At 51.1% G+C, this 20,760-nt stretch overlaps 1 protein-coding gene across 2 annotated transcripts; it reads right to left on the bottom strand.

Moving 5' to 3' along the window:
• Positions 1 to 5,173: 5,173 nt before the first annotated feature.
• LOC122541335 (torsin-4A-like) lies at positions 5,174 to 15,045 on the bottom strand. 2 transcript variants are annotated; one of them, XM_043678011.1, is made up of 2 exons: positions 14,625 to 15,045; positions 5,174 to 6,781 (listed from the first exon to the last, which is right to left on the bottom strand). In XM_043678011.1, exon 2 carries the CDS (start codon positions 6,613 to 6,615, stop codon positions 5,350 to 5,352), a length of 1,266 nt encoding a protein of 421 aa, XP_043533946.1. In that variant the 5' UTR covers positions 6,616 to 6,781; positions 14,625 to 15,045; the 3' UTR covers positions 5,174 to 5,349. The 2 variants fall into 2 exon arrangements, with proteins under 2 accessions (XP_043533946.1, XP_043533947.1); XM_043678012.1 differs by lacking the exon at positions 14,625 to 15,045 and adding an exon at positions 13,733 to 13,756.
• Positions 15,046 to 20,760: the final 5,715 nt, after the last annotated feature.

Below are 20,760 nucleotides of genomic sequence, written 5' to 3'. Positions count from 1 at the left end.
GGGAATGGGTCTGGGTGGGTTACTCCTCAGAGGGTCGGTGTGGACTTGTTGGGCTGAAGGGCCTTTTCCATACTGTAGGGAATCTAATCTAATCTTCATGTCACCTGCAAGCTAACTTGTCACCCTACCCATATTCCCACCTGGATCACTGAGAAACGTCACCAACAATAAGGGGCCCAGCACTGTGACCCACCGGGCTCTAGTCACACAAACAATATTCATAGGTCGAATAGAATTGACCAAGCGAAACGTTCAATTATATTTGACAGCTCACCACTCTCTCCGGGATGATTAGGGAGGGTAGTAAGTGCAGGCCGAGTCACATTCCAGTAATTAATAAAAATAATTGCCATGTAGGGTGAGACAAGGGACGTTTGAGGCTACATTACATTGTGAGCTAATGCAGCGCCTTATATATACACTGGGACACAAACAACATTCCATCTCCCCTAATGAGTATTACCAGTAACTACAAATGCTTCAAGTGAAGAGATCGAATTCCGTCCTTTAGAAGTAAGGCATCCTTTTGTTATTGAAGTGGTTAGAAAAATGCATCAGCAAAATCTAATTCAGAGACGGAAACATCGAGATAAAGAAGCTGCAATGAACTGTTGACCTAAACTTGTCTGTCCCTTCAAAGCTGCTTGAAGAGGCTGTGAACTGTGTAGGGTGCAGTCATGACAAGTGTGGCTGCTTTGTATCAGATAAGTCTAACGCCATTATCAGAAAAACCGATCTCTCACAGGGACAGATGCTGTGACTATTCTTGCGCTGCCCAATCTCTCCGCCAGCAAACAAGAAAAATCGAACTGGATCGTTTGAAAAGACGGCTAAGGTAAAGCCCAAAGTTCAAACCGATATAGAAGCCCACAAAGTGGTTCTATGATCAAAATCCTTACACACATCCGTATCGCCATGGATATGTCGAAAACTGCACGGTCTCCAGCCAGTGGACAATTCACCTCGGCCTTCTCCTGGGCTCCCCAGCATTACAGATGCTAGTCTTCAACCCAGTTGATCCACTCCACGTGAGATCAAGGAACGCCATTGAGGGTGGCACAGTGGTTAGCGCTACTACCTCACAGCGCCAGGGATCCGGGTTCGATCCCAGCCTCGGGCGACTGTCTTGGAGTTTGCACATTCTCCCCGTGTCTGTATGGGTTTCCTCCCACAGTGCAGGTTAGGGTGGATTGACCCATGCGAAATTGCCCGGTCGTGTTCAGGGATGTATAGGTTAGGTGCCTGAATTAGGTGAAATCTAGAGTAATTGGTGTAGGAGAATAGGTCTGGGTGGGATACTCTTCAGAGGTGGAGACTTGATGGGCCTAATGGCCTGTTTCCATACTGTCGGGACTGTAATCATAACATCTTCAGCCAAGCACATATGCTTTGACAGTATCCCAGCTGTCGAACTGAAGATGTACATTACAGAAGTAGCCAAACTGTCCCAGTACATTTCCATCTTTATGTGGAAAATTGGCCAGAGATGTCCCTGCCCTCAGAAAAACAGATCAAATCCAATTAGCTCCCATTGGCCTACAGTGTGGGACTAGCTGCAGAGAGCTGGCATGGACACATAAGGCAGGATGTCCCTCTTCTCTGGTAGCGTTTTTCCATAATTTGCCATCCAGGGTATTCCTGCAGGGTAGTGTTCCAGGCCCAAACATCTCCAATGTAAGGTGGGAAAAGGACACATGGTGTTCAGTGCCATTCGCGACTCGTCAGATACTGAGGCAGTCCTGGTCAACATTCAGGAGTGGCACATCACGTGCAAGAGTCAGGCGATGACCACCTCGAACGACAGAGAAACTCAGCTTTGACACTCAATGGCATGGCCGTCGCTGAATCTCCTACTACCAACACCAGAAACTGAATTAGTAGTGGCTGCAAAATCAGGTCAGAGGCGAGAAAGGTGCACCTCCTGAGTCCCCAAACCCTCCAAGAGTCTGCAGTGTGATGGAATAATCCCCACTTGCCCGGATGAGTGGGAGAAGATGAAGGAGAGAGTTGAGAAGAAACGTTTCCACCCACTGGAGTCCGGAACTCACTGCCTGAGAAGGTGATTGAGTCACAATCTTTCCAATAGTTAAGCAGTGTCGGGATACTCAATTGCATTGCCACAGCCTCCAGGTCGAGAGCTGGTAAACGGGATTAGCATAGTCATCCCTTTGTCGAGCATTGGACACAATGGCCTCCCTCTGTACTGTAAATGTCTACGAATAAAGTAACCAGTTCGGGTTTTGTTAGAAGGTTCCCGAATGAGCCTTTGTTGGGGGGAGACCCGACGGTTTGGAACTGTTCCGTCCAGATTTGGAAAAGTCCTGGTTGATGGCGCATGTGTGAGATAGTTTTTCCTGAGGAAGGAGGCAGTTTAGAATCGGTAAGAAATTGGCTACCTCACCGTACTTTGTAGGTTCCAGACCAGAAGTGTATGGACAATCCTTAGCAGAATTTTGTTTAGTAGTAGAGAAAGTCTAACCTGAAGTCTCAAGGAAAAGGCTATCAGATTGTCAAGTGAAGCATCAGTTAAACTCTATAGATATGACAGAGGAGAGACGTCTATCTGGCTTTTGTATCATGTATAAAGGTACTGTTAAGATTAAGGGGAATGTGCTTTATCATGTAACCTTTAAACTTGTGTTATTTGTAAATAGTTTGGCTCATTCTACTTTTGTTTGGAAACTTCTATTGTTAAAACCAGACCTGTAGCATTTTGTATTTCAGTGAAAGTTTACGTCATTAAAACAAGGAAAAGAAAACATGATCTATCAAGCCAGGCCTCAGACTGGGATTTGGCTCGTCCAATAATAATATCCGCTGCAGTCACAACAGTTCTTAGCTTTAAGCTGTGTCCTCTGGTTTTAATCTTAAACCTCCACTCAGTATCCACCCAAGCCAGTCCCCTCAAGATCTTGAATGTTTCAGGAAGATCATGGCTCAATCTTCTAAATCCCAGGGGGAGCTGCCCAACGTGTTCAGCCTCTCTTTATGACGTAAGTCCATTATTCACTTCAACTTTTATTGGTCATTTGGAAATTCAATGCGGGCACATTCCCAGTTCAGTAAAAATCAAACAGCACGAGAAAGAAAATTTATATCGTCACTAGTTTCACAATTATCTTCGTATCAGTTACAGATATCACTATCTCACCGAAGAAATGTTAAAAATGACTGAAACATTTAAAGGGAATTGAATTGAAACAATGAATAATGTAACATGGTGCGTCGCAAGGGCAAAGGGCTAGTTAATAGCTGCTGGTCTTGGCAGTGTCACTTCTCTGAAAGACAGCAAAGTCCGAGAAATAGGGCGGTGGATCAAACAGTACATTTTACTATCCACCCTCGGACAGGGTGGGGCAGTGGATCAGACACTGTCCTTTCCCCCCTCCTCCCTCTGGGACTGGGTGGGACAGTGGGTCAGACACTGTCCTTTCCCCCCCTCCCTCTGGGACTGGGTTGGACAGGGGGTCAGACACTGTCCTTTCCCCCCTCCCTCTGGGACTGGATGGGACAGGGGGTCAGACACTGTCCTTTCCCCCCCTCCCTCTCGAGAAATAGGGCGGTGGATCAAACAGTACATTTTACTATCCACCCTCGGACAGGGTGGGGCAGTGGGTCAGACACTGTCCTTTCCCCCCTCCTCCCTCTGGGACTGGGTGGGACAGTGGGTCAGACACTGTCCTTTCCCCCCTCCCTCCCTCTGGGACTGGGTTGGACAGGGGGTCAGACACTGTCCTTTCCCCCCCTCCCTCTGGGACTGGATGGGACAGGGGGTCAGACACTGTCCTTTCCCCCCCTCCCTCTGGGATTGCGCGGGGCAGTGGGTCAGACACTGTCCTTTCCCCCCTCCTCCCTCTGGGACTGGGTGGGACAGTGGGTCAGACACTGTCCTTTCCCCCCTCCTCCCTCTGGGACTGGGTGGGACAGTGGGTCAGACACTGTCCTTTCCCCCCTTCCCTCTGGGATTGCGCGGGGCAGTGGGTCAGACACTGTCCTTTCCCCCTCCCTCTGGGACTGGGTGGGACAGTGGGTCAGACACTGTCCTTTCCCCCCTCCCCCCGAGTCTGGGTGGGACAGGGGGTCAGACACTGTCGTTTCCCCCCTCCCTCCCTCTGGGACTAGGTGGGACAGTGGGTCAGACACTGTCCTTTCCCCCCTTGGATTGGGTGGGACAGGGGGGTCAGACACTGTCCTTTCCCCCCTGGGATTGGGTGGGACAGGGGGTCAGACACTGTCCTTTCCCCCCCTCCTCCCTCTGGGACTGGATGGGACAGGGAGTCAGACACTGTTTGGTTACCCCCCTCCCTCTGGGACTGGGTGGGACAGTGGGTCAGACACTGTCCTTTCCCCCTCTCCTCCCTCTGGGACTGGGTGGGACAGTGGGTCAGACACTATTATATGCCCCTCTGGCACTGGGAGACAGTGAGTGTTTGTGAGTGCATTCACATGGACGAAGACGTGTCTGTGTGTGCATGTATACATGTGTGCGCACACAGGTCTTAGATTCCATTTGAGGAAGTATGTGTATGAATGAGTGCGCATGTTCATGTGTGCGTGTTCATGTGTGCAAAGCAAGAGTGTGTGCGAGGGACAGAATGTGCACGAGAGAGAGTGTGTGTGCAAAAGCGAGAGTGTGCGAGCGACAGAGTATACACGAGAGTGCATGCGAGTGCGAGAGTGTGCGGGTGTGTGTGTGCGCGTGATCCTATGTGTGGGAGTGTTTGTGTTTGAGAGTGCGCGTGTGTATGTGTGCGCGCGAGTGCATGTGTGTGACAGTGCATGAGAGCGTGAGTGTGAGACAGTGTGTGTGTGTGAGAATGTGAGTGCGAGAGTATGCGAGTGTGAGAATGTGTGAGTGTGAGAGTGCGTGTGTGTAAGAGTGTATGTGTGCGTGCGAGTGCATGTGTGTAACAGTGCGTGTGAGTGTGAGAGTGTGCGTGAGCGTGAGAGTGCGTGAGTGTGAGAGTTTATAAGTGTGAGAGCATGAGAGTGCATGCGTGCATGACAGGATATGCATGTGTGCATGTGAGTGAGTGAGTGCGTGTGTGCGTGCTTGTATGGTGGGTGAGGGTACAGTTACAACTTTTAGAAGAGATTTGGATAAGTACACGAAACAAAATGTTTGAAGGGAGATGGGCCAGGAGCAGGCAGGTGGGACTAGTTTAGTTGAGTGTGTGTGAGAGTGTATGTGACAGTAGGGGGGAGAGGGGGAGAGAGAGAGAGAGAGAGGGAGAGAGAAGGGAGAGCTGTGTTGGGTTGGAGATATCTATTGGTCGTCGGAAGCGCTGACCAGCTCGTAGAAGGAGCGAGGAGGTGGGCAGAACAGCAGCATGAATATCAGCCGTACCCTCAAGTGGCAGGGGCAGGATGGCCGGTGGGCACTGAGGAATGGTTGAGGGTGGGGGGTGGATCTGCCCCTTGGTGTTGTTGGTGCCAGGGGCTGACTGCCTTCCCGGGATGCTCTGACTGTCTCTCCTGGGCCAGCTGCCTGACCATGGCCAGGGATTGGCTGCAGCCCCGCAGGGCATAGAGCCGCTGGCCAGCCCGATAGTAGGCCAGGCCGTCGGCCAGGGCCTTGGCCCGATGTGGCTGCGGGTAGAGCCCCTCCCGGTCCATCAGCTGCTCGAAGCAGCTCGCCACGTGGGCCCGGTCCAAGGGCGCCAGGGGAATGACGTGGGGTGCCAGCCTCCATAACGGGTGCTGCCGGCCCATCTGCCCCTCCAGCTCCTTGCTGACCCTCTGCAGGCACCGGTGCCCGCCCCCTCCGGCCCGGGACCGAAAGGACCGCACGATGCGCTCTTGCCCCAGGCGGCTGACGGCGATGTAGACGGCTCCGGCCGTGCGGTTGGAGGTCAGCAGGCCGCCCAGCAAGGTCAACAGGCCCGGGGGAGCAATCTCCAGCTCGTCGAAGAGCAGCACCGGGACCCGGCGGGCAGCCAGCGCCCGGGACAGGACGTCCGAGACGTGGGCAGCCAGGCCGGAGTACCCCCCGGGGGACTGCAGCTGCTGCTGGTACCTGACTGAATGCAGCAGCACCAGGCCGGGGCCTAGCTGGAAGCTGAAGTGCTTGGCCACCAGCCTCACCAGGTGGCTCTTGCCCACACCGGCCGGGCCATGGATGGAGAGGAAGAGGGGCCCCCGGTGGATGTATGTGGCCAGGTAGGCCCGCAGCAGCCCTGTCAGCCTGTTGATGGCCAGCGTCTGGCCCAGCAGCTCCCGGTGCAGCGTCTTCTCCAGCTGCTCCACGTCATAGGCCAGGAGCTGGTCGTCCAGGTTCTCGTAGGCGTTGTAGACCTGCAGCGCCACTGTCAGGCACAGCAGGTACAGCAGGTAGACCGCCCGGCTCTCGGGGTCCAGGCACGTCCAGCACTGCCACCACCACCACCAGCCAGAGCAACGCCGCGCAGGCCTCCGGCCCTGGGCCTTACGCCCCGCCGCCCTCTTCCTGCCAGGGGGCTGGCGCTGCCCCCCATCCGCCCGCACCCAGCCCAGCGTGCGGGAGGACGGCGCCCTCCGCAGGCCCTTGCCGCGCATCATCCGGTGGGCCAGCCGCACCTTGGCCGTCAGGTGCAAGAGCCGGCACTCAGGGGCACTCTCTGGCTGCCCGCTTTCCATCGCCTCCACCTGGCCGACTCCCCCCCACCGCGGGACGTGCCTTCGAGGAAGGGGAAGAGTCTGTACGGACCGCTGGCAGACTGGAACTTTGCACCCCGTGTGGGCTCGACGATAAACCAAATGGAATCAGACGACAAGGAGTCAGACGTCACACCGGGTTACAGTCCTGAAGGCAAAACAAAAAGTATGCTGGAGATCACAGTGGGTCAGACAGCATCCGTGCAGAGAGAGCAAGCTAACATTGAGTCTCGATGACTCTAAGCCACCCTGGAGATCACAGTGGGTCAGGCAGCAGCCGTGCAGAGGCAGCAAGCTGACATTTTGAGTCAGCCTGCCCGACTATAACCCGGCGTCGTGCGACTTCTGACCTTGTCCACCCCAGCCCAACACTGGCACCTCCACGTCACAGAATCAGACCCTCCGGCCCGACCAGTCCATGCTGACTACAATCCCAAACTAAACTGGCTCCACCTGACTGCTCCAGAGGTAGAAATGGGGATGGCTAAGGATCAAAGGCATGAAGAAAGATAATGAAGGGAAGAAAAAAAGTAGACCGCGGGTACCGGAGATCTGAAACAAAGGGAGCAAAGGCTGGAGAAACACAGCAGGTCTGGTACCATCTGTTGGAGAGAGAAATCAAAGTATTGATTTGATTTATTATCGCCACGTGTACATAATTACAGTGACAAGTTTTGTTTTTCATGCAGTAACATACCGTAGATAGATCATTGGGCGATAGAACAGAGCGAGGAATACACAGAAGGTGCACAAAAAGCAAAATTTGAAATTTGACAGCTCCATTCTGAACTTTAACAACAGCGGGGAAGAAGCTGGTCTTGAATCTGTTGGTGCATGTGTTTAAGCTGTTGAACCTTTTTTTTTCAAGCAGTGCCCTCCTTCTCCTGGTTATTTTTGCTTGAAGTGAAAAACAACAAGTGTGTACACCACCAGGAAGAAAGGGAACACCCGAGTGGCCAGTGACAAGCAGTGCCCTTCACATCAAAGGGCAACGCTGCGTGATCAGACAGTGAGGGGGAGGGCAGCGATTAAATCAAAATCGAGTTGGAGGGGGAAATAATGCACTCCACTCCCTGCGGCGCCCACCTCTCCCTGAACAACTCCAGGGTGTTGGTGGACACCGCGTGCTCCTTCTCCAGAGACACCCGGGCTCTAACGTAACCGCGGAAGAGGGGCAGGCAGTCGGCCGTAAGCTTCTGTATCTTCTTCCTGACGGAAGAGGGTGGGAGAGATTATAACCGGAGTGGGAGGGGTCTTTGATTATATTTGCTGCCTTTCTGCAGTAGACAATAGACAATAGGTGCAGGAGTAGGCCATTCAGCCCTTCGAGCCTGCACCGCCATTCAATATGATCATGGCTGATCATTCCTAATCAGTATCCTCTTCCTGCCTTAGCTCCATAACCCTTGATTCCACTAGTAATAGCATTTCAGATCCGGCAATAACATCTGCAGAAGAGTCTGTTCTGGAGAAGTCAAATCAGGCTCAAAAATGTTAAATCTATTTCTCACTCTCTCTCTGCACAGATGCAGCCAGACCTGCTGAGTTTCTCTAGTGTTCTCCGCGTCTGTTGTAAGACTTAACAACAAAGACTTCACCAAGAGGACATTTCAGATAAGTTACAAGGGGCTCTCCATCGGCCCCAGATTCAGGTTCCTCCTGCTCCAGAGGTGATTAGATTAGATTCCTTACAGTGTGGAAACAGGCCCTTCGGCCCAACAAGTCCACACTAACCCGCCGAAGCGCAACCCACCCAGACCCATTCCCTTACATTTACCCCTTCACCTAACACTATGGGCATTTTAGCCTGGCCAATTCACCTAACCTGGACATTTTTGGACTGTGGGAGGAAACCGGAGCACGCAGAGGAAACCCACGCAGACCCGGGGAGAACGTGCAAACTCCACACAGACAGTCGTCTGAGGCGAGAATTGAACCCGGGTTTCTGGCGCTGTGGGGCAGCAGTGCTAACCACTGTGCCACCGTGTAATAGCATCGCTGAACAAGTTGATCGGAAAATGCCTTTGACACATCAACGTAAGTAGGAGCAAGAGAAGGATGTTCGGTCTCCTCACCTCAACCCCAATTGGCCGGCCTCCTATCCTGAGTTTATAACCCCTTGATCTTAATTCTCCAGCCGAGAGGGAGTCAGCTGCCCCAGCCCTTCTGAGAACTTTGACCATTTCAAAAACGGGTAGCTCAGTGGTTAGCGCAGCACCGGGGACCCACTTTCGATTCCTCCCCCTCCCCCCACCTCGGGCAACTATCTGTGTGGAGTTTGCAATCTCTCCCCAGGTCTGCATGGGCTTTCTCTGAGTGCCTGGTTTCCTCCCACAGTCCAGGTTCGGGTGGATTGCCCACAGTGTCCTGGGATGTGTGGGCTAGGTGGATTAGACATAGGAAATAGGGGGAGAGGTCTGCGTGGGATGCTCTTTGGTAGGGCGGTGTAGACTCAATGGCCTGCTCCCACACTCGAGGGATTCTATAGGATCACCTCTCATTCTTATCAGCTCAAGAAAGCTTATTCCAAACAATCAATCCTTCCAGCAAAGCAGTTACTTCCTGGGATACGTTTGAGAGATCTTTTCTTGCACAGTGTCTAAGGTGAATGCATCCTCACTTCGGAGAGAAGATCAAACTGGGACGTAATATTATGCAAAATCCTTCTTCAGCACGTTTGCCTTCCAAACTGCGCCGTTGTCTGGGTCAGAAGTTCTTGAGAGTTCCTCTCTGTCCCCCCGGGATGGGCTGGGACATCAGGCATTGTCACTCCAACATTATTCTCTCCCCGCCCCCCCCTCCCCCCAACAAATCCTGAAAACGGGGCATTTGCATGAAGGATTCAGGCGCCCACTCCACCATCTGGCAATCCTTGGGCATGGTTCCGAGTTGCAGAGGGAATTCTGCCAAAGAAATGCCCTGGTTCCTTCATTCCGACTAGAAACGGCAGGAATTCAGAAGCGACCTCTGTCAGGTCTTCATAAGCACACACGAACGGGATAGTCAGGAGAAAGTGAGGAGTGCAGATGCTGGAGAGTCAGAGTCGAGAGTGGGACGCTGGAAAAGCACAGCCGGTCAGGCAGCATCCGAGGAGCGGAAGAGTCGATGTTTCGGGCATAAGCCCTTCATCAGGAACCATTCCTGACGAAGAGCTTATGCCCGAAACACCGATTCTCCTGTGCTTTTCCAGCACCACACTCTCGACCCACGAACGGGGTAGCCACCTGTTTTGTGACTCCTGGCGCTAGGTGAAACCGGTGGCATTTAGGGCCGGCAGTGTTGGTGAAAGATGCTCTCTGGTCTGCCTGAAACTGGCAGGTCTTCCAGAATGAGGTGTTGACCTCAGTCAAGTGTTGCAGACGGGTCTGTCCCATGATCCAGGACTATGTGCTCAGGGATACAGTCAAGCTTGGGCCAGCTAAGCGCAGTGGAGAAAGCCCACTGTCTCAGGTCTGTCTGAAGTTAAACTGGAGCTCTGTCCAGTTATCAGACTCTCCAGGCACCTTGACTACGTGTAAATATAACCTTGTACAAGAGGTGCCTTTGGTTTGTCTATAGGATAGGGTCAGACGGATATGAGTCAAATCCTAGCACGGTGGCTCAGTGGTTAGCACTACTGGCTCATGGTGCCAGGGACCCGGGTTCGATTCCACCCTCGGGTGACTCTCCGTGGGAGTTTGCACATTCTCCCCATGCCGGTGTGGGTGTGCTCTGGTTTCCTCCCATAGTCCAAAGATGTGCAGGTTAAGGTTAATTGGCCATGCTAAATTGCCCAGTGTTCAGGGGTATGTAGGGTTAGGGGCATTAGTCAGGGGTAAATGCAGAGTAATGGGGAACGGGTTTGGGTGGGATACTCGTTGGAAGGTTGGCGTGGACTTGTTGGGCCTGTTTCCACACTGTAGGGATCCTAAGTTCTAAATGGGACTAGATTGGGTTGGGATATCTGGTCGGTATGGATGAGTGGGACTGAGGGGTCTGTTTCCGTGCTGTACATCTTTATGAATCAAACTCCAACATTTGTTTGTTTCCTTGATATTTACCGTACAGAACCGAACTGCGTTTCTGACAATGTATGTGTATATATCATATATATATATATAGATATCTTTTATGAATAACGTATATTTTTGCAACAAAAAATATTGTTGCACTTCTCCCTCTCTAACTTTGGAGCATTAGGAACGGGAAGGAGGATGCATTGCCTTCTGGGAAAACGCCACAGACAAGTCTCAGCTTGGATCCACTGGCATTTATGAGAGTAGGAGGTGACTTGATTAAAAGATTCGAGATCCCAAGAGGTCTTGACAGGACAGATGGGGAAAGGTGTTTACCTTGTGGAAGAACTTTGAACTGGGAGCCACTGTTTCGAAATAAGGAGTCCCTCATTTAAAACAGAGAGAAGGAGGTGACTATTTTGTTTCCCCCCTCACAGAGGGTGGTGAGTCTTTGGACGCTGCTAGTTGAAAAGGCAGGGGGAAGCAGAGTCCTTGAGTATTTCGAAGGCAGCGGTAGGTAGATTCTTGATCAGCAGAATGGGCAGGTATGAGGGATAGTCAGATAAGCCATGGTCTGATTGACGTACAGAGTAGGCTGGAGGGAAATAATGATAGTTTCCTGCTCATAATCAGCCCATTCCTGACTTGCACCATCGGCAGTCAATCAACCACCAACTAATAGGTGGGTAAGCAGACTGTGATGAGGAGATAATAAAGAGTTTACGGATGGATGTTGATAGGTTAGGAGAATGTTCCGGAACCCGCCAGGTGGAAGTGGTTTGGATGTGGACATAGGAGGTATGGTTCGTAAGTTTGCAAATGACACCAAAATTGGAGGTGTAGTGGACAGCAAAGGTTACCTCAGAGTACAACAGGATCTTGATCAGATGGGCCAGTGGGCTGAGAAGTGGCAGATGGAGTTTAATTCAGATAAATGTGAGGTACTGCATTTTGGGAAAGCAAATCTTAGCAGGACTTATACACTTAATGGTAAGGTCTTAGGGAGTGTTGCTGAACAAAGAGACCTTGGAGTGCAGGTTCATAGTTCCTTGAAAGTGGACCCACAGGTACGTAGGATAGTGAAGAAGGCGTTTGGTATGCTTTCCTTTATTGGTCAGAGTATTGAGTACAGGAGTTGGGAGGTCATGTTGCTGCTGAACAGGGCATTGGTTAGGCCACTTTTGGAATATTGCATGCAATTCTGGTCTCCCTGCTATCGGGAGGATGTTGTGAAACTTGAAAAGGTTCAGAAACAATTCAAAAGGATGTTGCCAGGGTTGGAGGGTTTGAGCTGTAGGGAAAGGCTGAATAGGCTGGGGCTATTTTCCCTGGAGCGTCGGAGGCTGAGGGGCGACCTCATAGAGGTTTATAAGATCATGAGGGGCATGGAAAGCATACATAGACAAGGTCTGTTCCCTGGGGTCGGGGAGTCCAGAATTAGAGGGCATAGGTTTAGGGTGAGTGGGGAAAGATATAAAAGGGACATAAGGGGCAACCTTTTCATGCAGAGGGTGGTGCGAGTATGGAATGAGTTGCCAGAGGAAGTGGTGGAGGCTGGTCCAATTACAGCATTTAAAAGGCATCTGGATGGGTATATGAATAGGAAGAGATTGGAGCGATATGGGCCAAGTGCTGGCAAGTGGGACTAGATTGGGTTGGGGTATCTGGTCGGCATGGACGGGTTAGACCAAATGGTCTGTTTCTGTGCTGAAAATCTCTGTCTCTAAGTGGGAGATTATACATTGTGGCTGGCAAAATAAAAGGACAATTTATGGATGAAATGGGAAGCCTATTCAAAATATGCCAATGTAGAGGGTGTTCTTGTGCATGGATCTCAGAAAGTAGGTATGCAGGTGCATATAATCAGAAAGGCAAATAGAATGATCAGATTCCCTACAGTATGGAAACAGGCTCCTTGGCCAAGCCAGTCCACACCAACCCACCCAGCCCCATTCCCCCAACCCACATTGACCCCTGCCTAATGCACTTGACACAATTCGCCTGACCTGCGCATCTTTGGACTACGGGATGAAACCAGAGCACCCAGAGGAAACCCACACAGATACGGAGAGAATGTGCAAACTCTACACAGTCAGTCGCCCAAGGCTGGGATCCTGGTGCTGTAAGGCACCCATAGAAAACTCTGTTCATGTCAATCTACTAGACTACCATTGGGAACAACGCTATTTCTGCTGAATCTTGGCTTGCATTGTACTCACATACTCAGAAGAGTGAGGGGAGATCTCACTGAGGTACAGGGTCTAAAATGGGAAAGGGGATCGATAAGGTTGAACTGATGTTCCTCCTTGTGGGACAGTCTTGAACAAGAGGTCATAGATTTGGGAAGAGAGAGGCAGTAAGATTCAAAACTGAGATGAGGAGAAACTACTCGTCTTACAGGGTGGGGATGCACTGTCCCGGACTGTGGTAGAGACAGAATCATTCAAATAGATTAAAAAATGAAATAGGTATGTTTCTGATGAAGAGTGGGGTACCGGCCCATGGGGAACAGGCTGAAAGTGCACTTGAGGTCAGAATAAAATCAGTCATGATCAGGCTAAATAGCAGAATAGGCTGAAAGGGCTGAATTTCCTACTCCCGCTCCCAATGCCTACATTCCTAAAAGGCCTAACTGTAATAATAAGAGTGTGAGCCACTTTCTTGACTGCTCCCAACCCCACTGGGGGAGCAGGTCTCTCTGAAACTGGCCAAGCAATTCCTTCGTTTCGGACATCTGAATCAGAGCAGCCCCCAACCTGCCAGCCAGTCTTCAAACCACCAGTGAGTCCATGGACCCCTAGTGGAACACACTTCAGCCCAACAAGTCCACACTGACCCAATCCCCTACTCTACTTTTACCCCTAACTAATGCACCTGGCCTACACATCCCTAGATACTAGGGGCAATATAAGCAGAGCCAATCCACCCATCTTTGGATTGATGGGAGGAAACGAGAGCAAACTCCACACAGATCAGTCAACCAAGGCTAGGATTTGAACCTAGGTCCCTGGCACTGCGAGACAGCAGTGCTAACCACTGAGCCACCACGACACTGGAGGACCAGGGCCGATCTATTCCCCCACAAGCCCTTCCAATGTGCTCACGTCATCAGACTTGAGAGGTTTAGGATCAAAGAGTGGTGCGTGTATGGAATGAGCCGCCAGAGGAAGTGGTGGAGGCTGGTACAATTGCAACATTTAAGAGGCATCTGGATGGGTATATGAACAGGAAGGGTTCAGAGGGATATGGGCCGGATGCTGGCAGGTGGGACTAGATTGGGTTGGGGAATCTTGTCGGCATGGACGGGTTGGACCGAAGGGTCTGTTTCCGTGCTGTGCATCTCTATGACTCTAACCAGTTGGCCATTATTGCAACAGACAGGAGGTTGGAGCAACAATATAACTGTAGTTGGGTTGGTTAACACACTTGTGTCTCTCATATTGTGGCCGAAGATTCGGATCCCATACCCGCGTTTTTGGACAGTGAACTAAATGTGGAACATAGAGCACACACATCAATAAATGTTGCACAGGATCCCTCACACTCCCAATGGTGGACTGGGGGGTGGGGGGGGGTGCGGACTGTCTCGGCTGAGGTGCCATCTTTTGCCTGAGATATTCTGGGCAGAGTCAAACTCCAATGTTTTGTTTGGTTTCTGGAGATGGAACTGTGCAGAACCGAACTGCGTTCTGACTATGCATGCATACCAAAGTTTTGTTTTAAATGAATAAAGTGTATTTTTGAAATATGTTTTTTTAAAAAAAATTAAACTCCCAAACGTAGGATCTAAGTAATTCCCACCCCCACCTGTGCGATGGCCTGGTCCAGCGATTGGACATTCCCGGAAACCCCCGTGGGATCTTGCTGTGCGCCGTGTGAGCTGCAAGATCAACCCAAAACGAACTAAGCACCCCCTCAGCTGGTTGCAAGCAACTCTTTTGCGAGTTCCTGAGACAGTGCAAGGCGAAGTATTGGCAAGAGTTTTGCAAATCTCACCTAGCCCTTCGGTGGTCTCGAACTCCGCATTCTCCCCTCTCCCTCTCTCTCTCTGCAGGGTACCTGGACTGCAGCCTCGCCTGCCCGCTGCAGCTGCTGAGATCCTCGTTGCAGAGTCCTTGCTGCAAGCCCCAAATAGCCTCCAGCGTCTGGAAGTGGCAAAGACTTGTCTGAAGGCAGTCCCTCGATCGCCTCCTAGGGGCTGCTGGCGTATCGTGCAGCCGCAGGTGGAGCTGTCGTGACCTGTCCTCTTAGCTCCCAGAGAGTCCAAGTCGACCACATATCCCAACCCAATGCAGTCCCACTTGGCCATAGCCATCTAAACCCCTCCTGTTCATGTACCCATCCTTCTAAATGTTGCAATTGTACCAGCCTCCACCACTTCCTCTTCCCACTGGAGAAAGTTGGTGCACCTCTCACAAATAGCTCCGAACTTTCTGATGCACTGCGCTTTCCGGCAGATGGTTTATCGCCACAGTGGCTGCAGCCTCTATTTTTTTTTTGGGAAGTGGTTTTATCTTCCCCTGAACAACTTGTGCAATTTCCTCCTTTCCCTTCTCTCTCTCTCTCTCTCTCTCTGCACAGGCAGACTGGGATGCAGTCAGCTCTGAGTCTCCCTCTTGCTCTTCCCAGTACCGGGGGTCCTTGGTTGGAACCACCCCACTGCATTGCAGAGGGGAAGCTAAATGGGAGAGGGGGAGTGCGAGGCGTCAACAGAAGCTGCCGCAAGCTAATATTCATGAGAGCCAAGTCAGCTGCTAGGTCAAAGGCCTGTTGCAAAGGAGGCCAAGCGAGATGGACAGAGGGAATGTCAGAGTTTGGGGACCCACGTGGATAGAGGCAACGATGGCAGAGCTTGTCAAATCTGGGTTAGGTCATGAACAGTTCAGGCAGTGCAGAGGTGACATCCCTTCCCTCTCTGACTCTGTTCCTGTTATTGAAACCCTTTGGTTTAAGCAGAGCCAATCTGTTCTTGCTCACTCTCCAACCTGTTATCCCAAGAGGGATCGTTAGCCGCCAATTCCCGCCACCCATCGCGAGATGCCCACTGCCAGAGGCACTTCCCCTCCCTCACCACCTTCCCCAGGGAGTGTTCCCTCTAGGACGCTCTTGCTTCACTCCCAACACACCCCCTCCCCCTGGAGCCCCAAGGCACCTTCCCCTGTCACCGCCGAAAGTGTGAAGCCCTGCCCATTTCCCTCCTCCCTCCTCAAGGGCCCAAACGTACCTGGGAGAACGTGAGGGGTGCAGACCCTGGAGACCGTGAGTGTGTCGAGAGCTTGCACAGCAGGTCAGGCAGCAGCCGAGGAGCAGGAGAATCGACGTTTCAGGCGTAAGCCCTTCACCAGGCGCTTCCTGCTCCTCGGATGCTGCCTGACCTGCTGTGCTTTTCCAGGCACCACACTCTTGACCCAAGCATTCCTTTCAGGTGAAGCAGTGACTTACCTGCACTGCTCACTACCTAGTCTACCGCATTCGCTGCCCACAATGTGGTCTCCTCACCGGGGAAGTGTACTGGGTGACTGCTTCTCAGATCATCTACATCCTGCCCACAAAAAAGACCCTGAGTTTTCCCGTCGCCTGTCCCTGTCAACAACCCACCCTGTTCCCTGGCTAACATCTCTGTCTCAGGCTTGCTGCAGTGCTCCAGTGAAGCTCAGTGCAAGCTGGAAGAACAGCACCTCGTTTTCTGCTTGGGGACCCTGCAGCCTCCTGGACTCAATATCGAGTTCAATAACTTGGGCTCTCCCATGTCCTTAGCCGCACCCACACCACCAACCCCAACCCCACACGCACACCAGACCTTGTTCTGAGGAAGGGTCACCACACCTGAAACCTTAACACTGGCTTGTCTTCACTGATGCTGCCAAACTGGCTGAGCTTTTCCAGCAATTTCTGCTTTTGTTTCTTCATACCACAGGCTAGCATTCCGCACTACCGATTGTTAGCCACACGTAGTCTCTGTTAATGGGGTGGCACGCTGGCTCAGTGGTTAGCACTGCTGCCTCACAGTACCCAGGACCTGGGTTTGATTCCCACCATGGGTGACCATCTGTGTGGAGTTTGCGCATTCTCTCTGTGTCTGCGCGGGTTTCCTCCCACAATTCCAAGGTGTGCCGGCCAGGTGAATTGGCCATGCTAAGTTGCTCATGGTGTTAGGAGTAAATATAGGATAGGGGAGTGGGTTTGGGTAGGTTACTCTTCAGGAGGGTCGGTGTGGGCTTGTTGGGCCAAAGGGCCTCTCTCAATACTGTAAGGGGTCTAATCTTAACAGCTATTTACCGTCCCAGCCAGATTGTTGTCAATTCCTTTGTCTGTCCAACTGTTTTTCTCTGTCTTTAGGCTCTATCCCCACTTATAGTTGATTCCTTACCCCACTCCCCCCCCTCCCCCGCTCCCAGCTATCCTCAGTTCTGAGGAAAGGTCACTCGACCTGAAACATTAACTCTGATTTCTCTCCACAAGACGCAGCCAGACTTTTCCAGCATTTTCTGTTTTTTAATCGCAGTACATAGAGTCATGGAGATGTACAGTATGGAAACAGACCCTTCGGTCCAACCCGTCCATGTCGACCGGATATCCCAACCTCATCTAGTCCCACCTGCCAGCACCCGGCCCATATCCCTCCAAACCCTTCCTATTCATATACCCATCCAAATGCCTTTTAAATGCTGTAATTGTACCAGCCTCCACCACACCCTCTGGCAGCTCATTCCATACACGTACCACCCTCTGTGTGAAAAAGTTGCCCCTTAGGTCTCTTTTATATCTTTCCCCCCCTCACCCTAAATCTATGTCCCCTAATTCTGGACTCCCCCACCCCCGGGAAAAGACCTTGTCTATTTATCCTATCCATGCCCCTCATGATTTTATAAACCTCTATAATGTCACCCTTCAGCCTCCGACGCTCCAGGGCAAACTGTCCCAAACTATTCAGCCTCTCCATGTAGCTCAAACCCTCCAACCCTGCCAACATCCTTGTAAATCTTTTATTCAGCACATTGTCTCTTACTCTCACCTTTCATTACGGATTTATTCAACTTCTCTTCTGTCTTGAACTGACATTCATAATCCCCTTGTTTACTTATCTACCTTTCTCTCTCTCTCTCTCTCTCTTTCTCTCTCTCTGGGCCCCGACTCCTCTAATCCACTCCCCTCTACCTCCACCACAACATCCTGTTAAACAGAAATACCTGTTTATTTTTCTCTGGCTGCTATCAGTTCTGATAAAGGTGTATGGTCTGACCCATGTGTTTTTTCAATGTTCCCTGAACACCTGGTGACTCATAAAAATATTACAAGTGTGGGCAAAAATAATGTTCGACCAGGCAGGGAAGGTTAAAGTGGGAGTTCACGTGATGAAACCTCCAGGAATCTAACCACACATAACTTGAACATGTTCAATACTTGAAATTTAAGAGAATCCTGAAATAGTGAATATGAGAAAATGCAGGGTGACAGAGACAAGGTCGAGGGATGGGTCTGGATGGGATACTCTTCAGAGGGTCGGTATGGACTCGATGGACTGAATGGCCTGCTTCCACACTGTAGGAGTGCTGTGATTCTATTGAAATGTTAACTTCAATACGATTGATAGGGTTGTTAAGAAGGCATGCGGTAAGTTATGCAGTATCCTTCGTTGTTCAGTATTTCCCAGGAGCTGAAAAACTACGCCATGTTCTTCGTGACCTGCAACACATTATCAATGAGGATGAGCACCTCACCAAGACCTTTCCCACATCTCCACTACTTGGCTTTAAACAGCCGCCAAACCCCAAACAGATCATTGTGTGTAGCAAACTGCCCGGCTCTCAGGACAGCTCCATACAACCCTGCCACGGTGGACGCTGCAAGACGTGTCAGAGTGTGGACAGAGATACCACCATTACACATGAGGACACCTCCCACCTTGTACATGGCAGGTACTCATGTGACTCAGCCAACGTTGTCTATCTTATACGTTGCAGGCAAGGATGCCCGGAGGCATGGTACATTGGGGAAACCGAGCAAAGGCTACGACAACGGATGAATGGGCACCGCACAACAATCAACAGACAGGAGGGTTCCCTCCCAGTTTAGTTTTTTTTTAGATTACATTACAGTGTGGAAACAGGTCCACACCGACCCGCCGAAGCGCAACCCACCCATACCCCTGCATTCACCCCTTACCTAAGGCTAATCCTATTTCCTGCCCTGCACTGACAGCAATGATCTGTTTTCTCAAGGTATTAGCAGAGGTATTTTGTGGGGTGAATTTGTACTTTCAGGGTTACATTGTACTTTGCTCAAAAACTGCATGCATTCATGTAAAAGTCCATTATCTCACTTTTTAGATTAGAATCAATCTAAACATCATGGCATAGACAGAGAACACAGGGGGCCAACACCTTCAACATATTGTCTAGCTATCACCATTGTTAACAGCTAACCCGAGAATGCAGCTTTTTACAAAAAGGCTTTGTGATTTACACATGAAAGAAGTGAAACTATCACTGTATTCCAACAGATGAAAGACTCAACAGACAAATCAAGGTATTTTTCAATGTATAATTCCAGTTACATCACACTGTAAACTTTTGCTATAACTTCTATGTATTACAATCGAGCCCTCCACAATCACCTGATGAAGGAGTGTCGCTCTGAAAGCTAGTGTGCTTCCAATTAAACCTGTTGGACTATAACCTGGTGTTGTGTGATTTTTAACTTTGTACACCCCAGTCCAACACCGGCATCTCCGAATCATGCAGTAAGTTAGCTTTTATTGGGAGAGGGATCGAGTTTCGGAGCCATGAGGTCATGTTGCAGCTGTATAAAACCCTGGTGCAGCTGCACTTGATGTATTGCGTACAGTTCTGGTCACCGCATTATCGGAAGGATGTGGAAGGTTTGGAACACATTGGCACCATGTTAGTACACCAATGGCCGGATGCTGGAGCAGGAGACATTCATGGGCTGCAGATCAGATGAGCAGAAACTGGTGCTTTGACCAGGGGCCATTGGTTTAGGGCAGCAGGGGTGGGGGGAAGCTAAAATGAGGTGGGCAAGGAAAGCTTTTCACACTGAAGGTGGTAGGTGCCTGGAGCGTGATGCTCGGGTAGATAGGAGAAGCAGATATGAAAGCAGGGAAGAGAGGGATACAGACCACCTGCGGGCGGATGGGATTAGTTTAGAATGGCATCAGGGTTGGCACAGCTTTGGTGGGTCGAAGGGCCTGTAAGGTTGTATGTTCTTTCCACACAACAGCGCTCTTATAAAAGAATCTGTGGCCGCAGCAATTCAAGATGGCTGGGTTTGTGAGACAGTCAGGGAGGATCAGACTGGTGCTGTCGATGTGATGTCAATGCCCGTTCGGACTGCGATGGAGATTCGGACGCTGTTCGTTTGGATTCGGCCTGTGGATCAGGCCTGCAGTCCGATTGGCAACAGCGTGGAGAAGAAGCTGAGTGAAGAATTTGAAGCACAGAATTATATCGGGTGTCCGAACATCCTCTGTCCTTCCCCCTACCCAGAGGGAGGAGGGGAGGACAGCCTCTGACCCACTGTGTCCCACTCAGTCCCAGAGTAGAGGGGAGTAGAGGACTCATTACACGGCCGGTGTGTGAATGGCACTGATGTTAAAGTGTCCCCGAGGATGGAGGGCCGAATGACCGATGCTGTAAACACTTCCAACCCAGTGCCCTGGTGCGGTGCTGGATCTAAGGGTGCAGTCAGACTACGGGCTTTAACGACCATGACTTGGAGGAGGTGGTGTCAGACTGGGATGGACAAAGTAAAAAAATCACACAACACCAGGTTAGAGCCGAAAGGTTTATTTGGAAGCACAAGCTTTCGGAGCGCTGCTCCTTTGTCAGGGAGTTGTCACAGGTGACCGCCTCTGGTTCCTACACACCAGCCTATCTCTGTGTCTCCCTCAGGTTCCTACACGCCGGCCTATCTCTGTGACCCCTCAGGTTCCTACACACCAGCCTATCTCTGTGACCCCCTCAGGTTCCCACCCACCAGCCTATCTCTGTGACCCCCCAAGTTCCTACACACCAGCCTAACCCTGTGTCTCCCTCAGGTTCCTACACGCCGGCCTATCTCTCTGACCCCCTCAGGTTCCTACACACCAACCTATCCCTGTGTCTCCCTCAGG

This window comes from Chiloscyllium plagiosum, chromosome 37 (genome assembly GCF_004010195.1).
Source record: "Chiloscyllium plagiosum isolate BGI_BamShark_2017 chromosome 37, ASM401019v2, whole genome shotgun sequence".
Lineage (NCBI taxonomy): Eukaryota > Metazoa > Chordata > Chondrichthyes > Orectolobiformes > Hemiscylliidae > Chiloscyllium > Chiloscyllium plagiosum.
This window is presented reverse-complemented; position numbering and strand designations above follow the sequence as displayed.